General features: G+C 42.0%; 1 protein-coding gene, 1 long non-coding RNA gene and 1 other non-coding gene across 4 annotated transcripts in view; all 3 read left to right on the plus strand.

Moving 5' to 3' along the window:
• Positions 1 to 2,455, plus strand: part of LOC112068829 (uncharacterized) — a 4,831-nt gene extending 2,376 nt beyond the window's left edge. For both annotated transcript variants that reach the window (XR_002893637.1, XR_011475229.1), the window contains 4 exons: positions 159 to 214; positions 495 to 626; positions 1,866 to 1,935; positions 2,113 to 2,455. This is a non-coding gene — a long non-coding RNA (uncharacterized lncRNA). The remainder of the gene's footprint in view (positions 1 to 158; positions 215 to 494; positions 627 to 1,865; positions 1,936 to 2,112) is intronic.
• On the plus strand, positions 336 to 418 carry LOC112068841 (small nucleolar RNA Z195/SNORD33/SNORD32 family). Its single transcript, XR_002893640.1, has one exon. It is a non-coding gene; the product is annotated as a small nucleolar RNA Z195/SNORD33/SNORD32 family (small nucleolar RNA).
• A 2,013-nt stretch (positions 2,456 to 4,468) lies between the features above and the next one.
• cunh6orf47 (chromosome unknown C6orf47 homolog) lies at positions 4,469 to 5,593 on the plus strand. The gene has a single exon (XM_024136047.2). The coding sequence runs from the start codon at positions 4,567 to 4,569 to the stop codon at positions 5,497 to 5,499; it is 933 nt and encodes a 310-aa protein (XP_023991815.1). The 5' UTR covers positions 4,469 to 4,566; the 3' UTR covers positions 5,500 to 5,593.
• The last annotated feature ends 7,440 nt before the right edge of the window (positions 5,594 to 13,033 follow it).

The following is a 13,033-nucleotide window of genomic DNA, read 5'->3' on the forward strand; positions in this document are numbered from 1 at the left end:
AGTTCCATCAGTGTGCATTAATGATGATTTCCTAGACTAGAGTCTCTGAATACAACATGAAGTTAACTTCACAGTGCACTGAAAATGCATACTGCGTGTCCTAACATGCATGAATTCAAAGTTTCTATTGATTCTAATGATTTTCATTTACTTTGCAGACAGAAAGTGGGATGGAAGATGGATAAATTCTGTTGCAAGYCTCCCTTGATATTTGGTGAGCATTAAACTAATCGCCTTTGAGGTTTAGTGACTCCATGCCTCAGAGTACCATTAGCTGTGAAGCAATAATTCCCTAAACCGTAGATTAATGTATTTATCAAAGTACATATTTTTTGCTTGTCGGTGATGTTTACTACAGTAACGTATTTGAGTTTAACGACCATGAGAATACTTTACATGCACTACCATCTGAGACATAAAGCAACCTCGTTGAATCATCTGAACCCCTGGTTATGGCAATTGTCTTGACTTGGATGTGTTTCTTACCTTCCCAGGTCCCTGCTGCCTGATGGAAATCTACTTGGCTGCCATTGTGGCAAAGCGAGTTCTGCTGGATGAGTGAAGGCCTATTTATTTCCAATTAATACCCATCTTTTGACTGATCAAGGAGTACATCATCACTTGAGGTGTGTTTTTTTTTAATAGGGCTGTTAAACAATTTGATTATTAATTGCATTTTCTTTAAAAGCAGTGCCTTGAGTTACAATCAAAGTATGCCTTTATGGGACAAACACAATATAATCGATCAGAAACCAAGTGCTACCCATGTTTAAGTAGACCTACTCTTATAAATGTTCTTCAATGTTACACTTTCTGGGCGTGTGCCTGTACTCTAGTACTGTTAACGCTTCAGGCATTCTCAAGGAGTGTTCTCCCAATTTCTAATTGGAGGGTAGACTACAGGGGGGAAATAACTGGCTCTATGCATACAAAGAGCTTTTAAAACCTGTCAAACAACGTTATGAATTCCACAACAGACCAGCCTGTCCAATATCGTATCGCAATGTTTTTCAAATTTATGTTTTTTTAATAATAAAAAGTTCTAAATGTTTTTATGTGTGCATAAACCTAGGGTGGCAACGCAGTTTTAATGGGGCTTTGTTAATTCTGATTTGGATTTATACTGTTCAATGAAACTTCAACCAAAAGTTGGACTTTAGTGAGCACTTTAAATGCAGTGTTAGACATGATAATTAATTAAAAAGCCAGGMAGGGGTTATTGTGACYGGGTAGGAAGCAAAGTGTTAGTCGGTTTCCCAGTGGACCCTAATTGTTACATAACATTTTTTGAATCCTACTCTGGCTTTGTACTGAACATAGTCATGCGCACCTATTCTTCTGATTTTAGATAATGTTGCACAAACATGCTAATCTATGCCAGGACTAGTACCAGGCTGGATTAGCTAGCTACATTTGCTTTGACTAAACCAGCTAACCAGGGATTAGCATTAGCGTCTAACAATATGAAATACCCTCACTGTAGCGCGCAGTGTGAACACCTGCCAACGGGGCTGGTGAATTAGATGTTCTTGCCTGTATTTGTTTTTATGTTAGCTTTTGGTTATCCAGATAGGGGCAAAAAAATAACTATTTAAACGCTGTTCAGAGCGTTGTCTATGACTGCTATTTCGGTTCCATAATTATTTACTTATTTTTGTGGTGCAGCCACTGACATGACATGTTAATTAAGCATATCCATTAGTCTTAACTCAAAGAATACGGTTGTCATTGATAACCTCCCCTAAATGATTTGCAATGGAAGGCCAGGACTTGGTTACGTTTCAGGCAACTGTTTCTTAAGGGAGATGTTGCTGAATTTTTCCATATGCACTTTGTAATGGTACTAATTGCAATTTTACTTGCAGGTTTGCAATGTTGAGGTATTCCCCTGCCGAGACTACAGATGACACCAGGATCACTTGAGGACATTGACAGGTCAGTCAGTACAAAAGAAAGACKGTTCTGCTTTGTAGCTATGCCGTGGCTTTTGTGATGAATATACTAGAGTCCCTGATTTACTATGACACTTTCACAGTGCACTGACACACATTGCAATTTGTCATAAATTGTTCATATGCTACGTGATTGTAACGCTGTGAAAATGTTTCTTAGGACTTGAGGGTGATGCCGACGCTTGTTGAAGAGCTTCAGTCATGAAACGGCCTGCTAGCCAGGAGGCATTTCAATGTGTATTTCAATGTGTGGACTGTATCCATGGCTGTATTTTGTGCCAATGACGACTTTGGGGGATCAGATCAAAGTTAATTTGTCAAGTAATGTTGGTGGRGTTCCTCTTGGCGTTGTCTTTGGACTCCCTCCTACTACAGTTCCCCAAGTAAAGTACTTTGACAACTACTGATGTAAAAAAAAAAAATGCTTTGGATAATGAATTTTAAAATGCCACCAATAAAAAGTAATTTGTGATTGCAGTATTTGAATAAAGAATGAATGGTCATCCTTGTACTATTTTGTGTGGGGGCATGGTTGTGGTTTCAAATTGTAGTATATTTTACCAACAAGAAGGGGGGAATCTGGGGTTACAGGTACAAAAGAATGCATACAAAGATTTCCACCCTCGGTCCCCATCTGCCTGCAGCCCTTTTCCTTCATGTTGGGGCTGCAGTTAAGTGTCTGGGGGCGAAGTTACAAAACATGTTTTGGCGTGCGTGAAATGACATGCTTTGCGTTTCTTAGTGATCGATGCTTGAATCTCAAGATTACTGCTGGCAGGRAGCAATGCTGTGATTAATTGTTATTGTAGCTACCACCTACATTTTAACGAGTGGATACAGTTCCTATTAGACGTAATAACATGAACAGCGACAATGAATGGTAATAGTCGGAACAATTGAGGCCTGGACAAATGTGCTCCACTGTCAAGAACGATCTCGGTTAACCGACATACAAATCGATATTTAGCCTAGTTGCTTTCAGGTCCACGTGGAAGGGGTGGTCTCGAAAGTGACCTTATGACTACGCAACCAGTTTTATTTTAATTGAAAGGTTGCCTTCTAGGTGGTTTTGAGGGAAACATCTGTGCGTTTGAGCGTTTCACATAAAGACAATGCAGCTATATGGAATATGTGTATTAGGTTCCTACCAGCTTTAAGGAATAGACTGGTTATCACACAAGGTACCGTATACACAATTATTTAAGCAGAGGATAGAATGGGCTCGGACTAAACTATATTGAAACAGAGGAGCAGTCAACTTGGCCCTTGTCTTTTGTTTCTGTTATCTCGGAAGTACGTAAACTGTTTCCGGTTTCAGGTGCGTTCTATTGTAMCTAGCTAGCGTCATTTATTAGCTAGGTTTGCACATAACCAGTATGCGGCTTTGACGTAAAAGGTTTGCTAGCCACTTAGCTAATGTCGTATGGACACCTGTAAACTATCCCAGTCGATTCGTTGGAGGATCCCACAACGTTAAGATACACATTTGATTTGTCAAGCGAACGAGTCCACTGCCAAGTCCGTTCGATAGCTAACGTTACGTATACGTGGTGGGGGTCTTTGCTAGCTAGGCTACCGTCAAACTGTCTAAAGAGAACAAGGTGAGTGCCGCTTTTCCAACTCACGACTTGATTTGTGACAACTGAATAACTTAATTTAACAAGACTAGTTGTCAAACTTTTGCCAAACATTTTTATGTGTAAAGATTATCTAGCTCCTATWCCAGGCTAATGTCAGAAAAAGTAGCAAGTTATAGTAGCTAGCTGGTTAGCGGTGAATTTGTGAACTCACTTAGRTAACGTTAATTATCTTTGGAAGAGCTATAACTTATAATTGATGGACTCATATTGTAATGTTTCCCCTCCCCAGACCAAGAAGTGGAAAAGAGACTACACACAGATCAATTTGAAGATACATATATGTTCTGCTTTTCGTTAGGCTGAGGAACTKCAGAAAAACATTAATTGTCAAGAGTTGGAAGATTTGCTTGTTGCATTCCTCGACTAAACTAAGCAATGTTAGCTGGCCATGTACTTTAGAAAGAACCTTAACATATTATACAMACATGGCTAAGTATGTTTGTGTAGACTAGGCCTACTAAACTAGCCATTAGCTACATGTCTGTAATTCGTCCGGGTATTAGGGATTCTAAACTATTTATATCACTCCAAAACCAAAGGGGATCTTTTGGTATGGTTAATTTGTTTGACGTTAGCATGAAGCCCTCACTGTTATAAGAGCAAAATTTGTTAAAGCAAGGTGAAAGTCTTGGGGACGACATGTAGCTAGTGAGTACCCTCATTGGAATTTTCCCTTGGGCGTTGGTGTTGGTGGTTGGTTTCGATTTAACAACACCAGGTGTGTCATGTGACTGGTCCTGTGGTACACACTTCCCTTATCATTCCCAGTGATCTCACGGCAAGGAGAGTTAATTTGACTCATCTAATGTACTCTAGCTAGGCTATAGTCTTAACAAAACCTCCAACAAAATCCTAAAACGGAAATAAATAATAAAGTTTAACCCATTATTGCGTTCTCAATAACTCGTCATTGCAGTCCTTTAGTCCTTCTAAAATCCAGACAGAATTAAGGGTGCTAAATTAAGGGAGCTGACATGACAGCTGTAGTAGGAAGAGTTTGGGGGTGGGTGCGTCCAGCTATCTCCTACCGGCCCTGGGGCAGCAAAGCAGGACCTGACAAAACCATGAGGGACAAGCCAGTGACGGACGAGCAGCAGACGAGAGGCAGCTGGGGCTTGGGAGGGTTAACAACCTGGGTTTGGGGAGCCGGACAGAAAAGACAAACAAGTGAACAAACAACATTGATCGAAGAGTACTGGGAAGCAAGTGAGGAGAAAATCCAGTCCAGGGAAATTGAAGAGCTGGGTGTGGGAAAGCAGGAGGCTGAAMGGAAAGCAGAACATGGTGACTCCAGATGGTGGAATAAGGTTCTGCCATCCTCACACTTATTCTGGCCGAGAACAGCTGAACCTGGTGGGCTAAGTCAGAGGAAATGTGTCAGTGGAGGATGGGACTCTGACAACGATGGYGAGTATTCTGACTATGGAACCCCTCCACTGTCTCCCACACCTAGCTCCTCATCAGCCTTCCGGTTCTTTGCACTCGCCTGGAATGGGYAAATAGTTCCGGAACAGTATGAGATCTGCTTCAACCTCCTTCGCCACCTGTTTGACCTGTTGGTGGTGGGCTTCCTGTGGACTGTGTCCCCCCCTACCAAGTTGGTCCTGGAGGTTCTAGGGGTCCAAGGAGGACTGAAGTTGTGGCTTCATGGAATGGCCATGTTTTCTGTCTCGACTGTTGGAATGGCGGGACTGCTTTGGTTGGTCCAAGAGTATCTTCTACAGTTTGCTCTGTTGTATGGCATCGTGCAAGCACTGGTCATCTCTGTRAGCATCCAGCAGAGTGTGATCCTAGGAGAGGGGGATGAGAAGTATGAAAAGGAGGTGGAGGAGGACGTGGAAGTGAGAGACGATGGGGAAGTTACAGAGATGTACTTGACTACGAAAGGAAAGATGATCCTTGAATGAAAGTTTGTTTTGGTAAGTTCTGTCAGTCTCTTCTCCCGCTTTCTCTCTGTTGGATTTTCMGGTCTCACTGTCCTGATGTGCATTGTTTTCCTGACTGTACTACAGCCTAAATGTACCTAGCATGTACAAGGACTCCACTCCTAACCTCATGATTGTATTTGTCTTTTGTTGTTCATCACTCATTATATACCTGTTTGTGGTAGTTCATATTAAGCAAGGGAGAAAAAAGCTCATGCTTATACACTGAACTAAAATATAAACACAACATGTAAAGTGTTGGTCCCATGTTTCATGAGCTGAAATAAAAGATCCCAGAAATGTTCCATACGCACAAAACGCTTATTTCTCTCATATTTTGTGTACAGATTTGTTTACATCCCTGTTAGTGAGCCTTTCTCCTTTGCCAAGATAATCCACCTGACAGGTGTGGCATATCAAGAAGCTGATTAAACAGCATGATCATTACACAGGTCCACCTTGTGCTGGGGACAATAAAAGGCCACTCTAAAATGTGCAGTTTTGTCGCACAACACAATGCCACGGATGTCCCAAGTTTTCGGGGAGCATGCAATTGGCATGCTGACTGCAGGAATGTCCACCAGAGCTGTTGCCACAGAATTMAATGTTAATTTCCCTACCATAAGCTGCCTCCAATGTCGTTTTAGAGAATTTGGTAGTATGTCCAACCAGCCTCACAACCACAGACCAGGACCTCCACATCRGGCTTCTTCACCTGCAGGATTGTCAGATGGGGGGGTATTTCTGTCTGCATTCAAGCCCTTTTGTGGGTTAAAACTCATTGTAATTGGCTGGCCACGCCKCTTCCCAGTCATGTGAAATCCATAGATTTGGGCTTCATACATTTATTTCAATTGACTGGTTTCCWTTATATGAGCTGTAATTCAGCAAAATCMTTGAAATTGTTGCATTTATATTTTTGTTCAGTGTAGAACAGTGATGTAGTTTCATGAGGTTATATTATTGTGGTTTCCATGGTTATTCAACTGTACAGACTATGCAGACTGTTCTTGTCTAGGTTGGCAATGTTCCCACTGCCACAAACTGCTCTGTTTGGAGCTATTTCAATCTACAGCCAACCACAAACTGCTCTGCTTGGAGCTATTTTAATCTTGAAACCAGAAAAAAAGAACTGACATTCTCCAAGTGGTGTGAAACCAGCTTGAACTAATGAAATATTTTTTCTAATGCATATCAATACAGTTTACATAGAGAGAGCAGTGTGATGTATGAAGAACTTGTCTGATGGAGTTTATTGCAATAAGGGGCTGCAAATAACAGCCACAAGCAGCAACAGCAGGCCAATATACAACCACAACAGCAACAGAGGCCAAATACGCCACAGCAGACCAAAAAACACACAAGCAACAGCAGCCACAATAACAGCCACAGCAACCAAAATAACAGCCACAAAGCACACACACAGCCAAAATAAAGCCCAAGCAGCAACAGCAGGCAAAAATAACATCGCAACAGGCCCAGTTTTTGTCCTGCAGTTGTCATCCTACTGACTTCCCATTGATATTTGCAGGTTAACTGAGGCTATTTAGCATCAACCACAACTGTTTTACTGTATCATACTTTTTCCCCCACAGACAACATCTGACATGGAGGAAAGGGGATGTTTAAAAGCCGACATGCAGGATGAGGAAGTTGTTTGAGAGTCCAAAGCAAAGACAAAGACACATGAAGAAGCTGAGCCCACTGACACTGCAAGGAGAACGGCAGAGCGGAGGACTTATGGCTACACTTCACCTCATCTGTGAATCAGTGGCGCTGAAGCAAAGCACACCCACTACAACTTGGTCATCAGCCCAGTGATACCAGTTGTCGCTCTGAGCCCAGTGATACCACGTTGTCGCTGGGGCCCAGTATACCACTGTTGCGTCCTGGCCCAGTGAACCAGTGTCGTCTGGCCCAGTGATACCACTGTTTGTCTGGGGCCAGTGATACCATGTTGTCGTCTGGCATGAACACGTTGCGCTGGGGCCAGGTGATACATGTTGTCGGTCAGGGGGCGCAGTGATACACTGTTGTCGTCTGGCCGGGCAGTGCCCGGTGACACTGTTGTCGTCTGGGGCCCGTGATCCTACGGTGTCGCAGGGATGAGGGACCGACTGTGTTCGTGCTGGCCATGAGACACTGTGTCGCGGTGGGCATGATAACACTTGGTCTGTTCGTCTGGGCCAGTGATACATACTGTTGGCTCGCACAGTCATTGTCTACAGAAATCCTGTTCCCATTTCTATTGTTACAGAATCCTGTTTCCCTCTAGTTAGACTTCTTTTATGTTCATTTTGTATTGTTCAGATGAACTTTTGAATATCTACTTGACAGATACCAGCACTTTTTTCCCCCAGGTTTCTTTCAAAGCTTATTCCAAGCAGATTGTGTTGCTGTTAGTTTTTTTGGACATAAGGTTTATTTGCCTTGTATTTCTTTTCCTGTGCCTTAATATTTAATATGTAGTAGTATGCCTTAGTATATTATCCCTGTCTTTCTCCATCATAATCATAGTGTTATTTGCATTGTAAGTAAACTACACATTGAACATGTATTTATTTGTCTTGTCACACGTATATTACTGTTTGAAAGGTACGCTACAGACTTAGAAACACAACCGTTAAAAAAATTAATATATATATCTTACAATTGTCCAGTAGCAAGTTTTGCACAATCACATACAAACCAGCAGTGATGCTCAGGACCACTAAATTCTACCTGCAAGATTTTTGTCTCTCAGCATGTCACAATCTACAGTATGCATGTGTAAGAAGAGGATTCTAACCAGTGGAGGCTGGTGGGAGGAGCTGTAGGAGGACGGGCTCATTGAAACGGAATAAATGGAACGTATCAAACATATAGAAACCACGTTTGACTCCATTCCACAATTCCATTTCAGCCYTTACAATGAGCCCGTCCTCCTAGAGCTCCTCCCACCAGCCTCCACTGGTTCTCACCCACAATGCCCCTGTATTATAAAAGGTTTGAAGAACATTTCTAGTTTCTACAATGGCCTTTTCCAGATATTTTTGTATTTGTAGCAAAACATACAGCTATCACAACTTCACAGTGATACAGAAAGTTATATGATATACTAATTGTGTACTGATAATGGGACCTTTAAATAGTGATACCACATCGGTGATTCCTCTCTGCCTTTTATCTCGTGTGTTTTAGTGTCACGTTTTGACTTGTTACTCCACGTGTTGTTTACAAAGAAAGATGTCTTGTACTGAGAATGTGCAATTCCCCCCCCCCCCAAGACAAGTGCTGGATCACTGTCAAAATGATGAGGCAGCAACACTACTACATGGAAACCCACCAGGGCCACGTTCAGTTGATCAAACGTTGCAGATAGAAATGCGACGAATAGAGCCGCCATGACTCCTTGTTCTATGTTTCAGAGAGGCATGTTTGTTCTACATTGTATTTCTATCGTAACGTTCCACAACGGGTCATTCTGAATGCATCCCATGTCAACGTTGTGTTTTGTAAAGGAATGGATGTATACAACGTGTTGAGAAAAMAAACTTTGGACCTGATACTGTCCTTCTAGATGTCTATACCCATTGCTGTACTGTATACTGACTCAGCCTGAAATATTTCCACTGGGTAAATAAATAAAGATGTGGCTTTTTTTTTTTTTTTTAAGGTTGCATTGCTGAATCTCAGAATTTATTTCATTGGCCATGCCATGTGTGTGCTAATTTAGCTTTTAATACGCATGGTACTCATTACATAACACATTTGTAACTATAGGGATCTCCTATCTAATAAGGGGTACGTCCCAAAAAATCCTCATGGAGGCATACGAGGAGGTAAAAGATATAATTAAGAAGAAAGGCACACCGCCACAGTGATAAAGCAAAGAGAAAAGCGTGGCAAAGTATTGCAGACGCCTGAATGCGTAAGTAGTGCACAATTACACACTCACCGCTCCGCTGAAATCACATTAAATTCAATATTTAATTCACATCTCCAAAAATGCAGTTGTACTGTAATTATGAAACGGTTAATTTTTAATTGAAATGCACTGCAGATATGAGTGAAATTGTGTAAAGTAACTCCATCACACTGTATAAGCTATGATACATTTTTGATAATTTACTGAAACAAGACAAATACCAAGTATTTTTTTTGCAGTGTGACCCTTAAATGTGTGTGTGTGTGTGTGTGTAGATTAAACATGAACGGGCCAAAACGGACATGGCAGCAGGTCAAAATCAATACAAGAACTTCTGCAGAATGGTATGGTCCTGACTAATATTAACAAAGCACAGCATTATTGTACCCAGAAGGTGCCTGCTCACACATTGTCTGTACTGTTTTAGCAGTGAAAAAGATACCACAGACAAGGCACGGGTGGTGGGTCACCAAAGGCTGACCTTACCCAGCAGAGGACATGGCCTTGGAGCTAAAATAGGCAGGCCGTCTTAGGGGGGATCCCTGGGGGAAAGAGACGAGCATAGGTCTCCCAAGATGCCACCCGCTTCATTCAAGGTATGTCTTCCATCTCTACATGGGATACAACCATTCATATTGAATCAATTTGGACTGTCTGACTTTGGTTACTATTGCTTGCAGTGTCTGGCAGCACTGTGTTCTGTTAGAGCCACCAACAAGCACCGACGATGCTGATCCAGTGAGTACTCCATCAAAGGCATACTGTAGGCCTGGCATGTTTGTCTACTAGCTTCAATATGAATCCGATTAAATGTGATAGGGTGAAGGCCCAGTGCAGCAGCAACAGCACATGATGGAGAGATGATGGGGGAGACATCTCTCTGGATTCCAGAGGATGAGGTTATGTTAAGACTGTGAAGTACTATTTACTCTACAATGGTGAGGAGTTCATCAAATCAAAAATCTAATTTTTTTACAGGACCGATGCTATACAGTGGGAAAACCAGCTGGCAACATAGTGCGTATTAATAAAGGACACCACATCCTGCCAAATTCAGCTGCGCTATTTGATTGTGTTCACAGAGCTACAAGCTATCAGAAGTTGTATGGCACACCTCCGGCGCCAAATAGAACTGGCAGACATAGACTTCAGTACAAAGAAAAGATGGAAAATTTGCACTGGAGTCCGAAATAAAAAAGAGGACAATTAGGAAACTGGACCTTGAAATAAAAAACTTGAGAGGGAGGTGAGATATGCCTTCAATGTACACTGTATGCTAACTGTAACACAAATGTATTAATCATTATTTTTCTTTCCTCCCCAGCTCCAAGAAGATGACACAGCTCAAAATAAAATTAGGTATATTCTCGTAAAGTCAGTGAGCCATGACATATGAGCTCTTATTGTGAGCACACAGGACGTGGCATCTTTCTAAGGTTTTTTTTATTTTCCCAGCATCAGTACAACAAGTCATCGTTATAAGGCATCGCCCTCTTTTGCCACCCCCAGCACCAGGTGTGGCCACTAGCCTATATGAAGGCCCAAAATGTGTGTTCCTTTCTGCTCTGACAATGGCATGCCCATTCGTGCGAGATGTGGTGGATGAAGAAGCACTTGTGCTGAGGGAGCCTTCAGGAGAAGGGTCTTCAGGGACCGGTTGGCCCACTGGCTTTCCTGATGACCATCTATATGAAAGATACAGGTTTTCTGCAGATGGCATCAGGTATCTTGCAGACTACTGGGTCCAGGATTAAGCACCGCACGAGCCATGCACTGAGTGTGGAGCAAATGGTTTGTGTGGTTGCGCTTTTTTGCTAGTGGAGCCTTCCTGTACTCAGTGGGGGATGCAGAACAGCTGAACAAGGCCACAATTTGCCGCACAATAAGGAGTGTGTGTCTGGCTATCAAAGCATTAGCAGATGTCTTCATCTCCTTCCTGGCCACAGAAGACTCTTGACATCAAAGAGGAGTTCTATAGGATTGCAGGTAAGAGGATCTACAAATTACAGGACAACTGTTAACACATAGTAGGATACTCATTACTTTGTGTGACAGGTTTCCCAAGTCATGGTGCAGTGGACTGCACACACATAAGGATAAAAGCCCCTCAGGTGCCCATGAGGCCGATTTTGTGAATAGGAAATCCTTCACAGCATTAATGTTCAGGTGAACATAACTTTTTGATATTGTCCATTGACGAACTCTGCATTGCCAGTGATGTGCATTGATTGGTGTAATATTCCTCATCTTATGATTAGATGGTCTGCAATGCTGACTGTGTGATACATGGTGTGGCAAAATGGCTGGCTCAGTCCATGACTCCAGAATCTTTCGGGCCTCTGAAATCTATCAGTGCCTATCACAAGGTAAGCCACACAACCCTATTTATAACCATCATGGCTGTGTCAAGAATATCACTGTGTTTATGAGGTAGTAATGATGAGATTTTGTGTTGACAGGTGATTCTCTGGTGTGTTGCTGGGAGACAGGGGGTATGGCTGCCAGCCTTTCTCCTGACACTTTCACAGACCCCAGGAAGCACAGCAGGCTACAACCATGCAGCTGCAGGGCAGAGTTGAAATGATTTGGCCTCTGAAGGCACGCTTTCACTGCTTCACAATTAAGGGTCAGCCCTGTTAGGGCATGTGATATTACTGTGGCTTGTGCTGTCCTCCACAATGTGGCTGCTGAGGAAGGAGAGGGCCCCAGAGTGCCACCAGCCATGGACTGGGACAATCCGGCAATCTTCCCTGATGACGACAGTGGTCGGCTGCTGAGGGACCATATGTGTTGAATATTTTAGTTAGTATGTGTGTTTCAATTTTGGTTAAATATGTCCTGCGGTGGCAGAGGAATTTGGGTTTTTTTGGGTTCGTTTTTGACGAATTTGGCCTCTTATGATGTTTGTGCGGTATACTGTGTGTAATACAAGGCTGCAGGGAGGTTACTGCATCCATTCATTGTCTGTTCAGTTGATGTGTATGGATTTGTCCTGCATTTATTTTAGTGTGCAGAATGCAGGGTGTTATATACAGACTTTGAATGTGTATGTATCATTTTGTATAATATGCTTGGATTCTGTGCTTTCCATCTTGTAGAGTCACTGTGACTCAGTTTCGAAAGGGCTGATGGTTTACCTGTTTGTTTTGTCCTTATTCAATAAAGGACATAATGTTACACATTGTGTTTTTATACTATGGATGTGTATTTGTTTATATGACAGAGTACTGGGCCACACTGGAAGAAAGGATAAAGTCATAATTTATGAGGCTGGTTTTTCTGCAGAAAGCTACATATTTGTTTTTACAGTTTGATAATATGACAATGTGATACTTATATTCTGGCACATCAGCATGTCTTTGTTATGAAACCATACTGAAGTACAATTTCACGAAATGCCCACATCTGTCATTTTAACAACTGTCCTCCTTTAAAACACTGGTTAAATATTATGACTTGTGTTTTTTCCCTCTGTGGCCCTATTTCTATCATTTATATATAGCCTTTAGTCTATCTAGGAAACTGTAAATTATCTAATGATAGCAATCATCTAAAAATCATTTTTATCCAAATCATTGAAATGAATGATACAAAACGTTTAAATAATAA

The sequence above is a fragment of the Salvelinus sp. IW2-2015 genome, unplaced genomic scaffold, assembly GCF_002910315.2.
Source record: "Salvelinus sp. IW2-2015 unplaced genomic scaffold, ASM291031v2 Un_scaffold762, whole genome shotgun sequence".
Lineage (NCBI taxonomy): Eukaryota > Metazoa > Chordata > Actinopteri > Salmoniformes > Salmonidae > Salvelinus > Salvelinus sp. IW2-2015.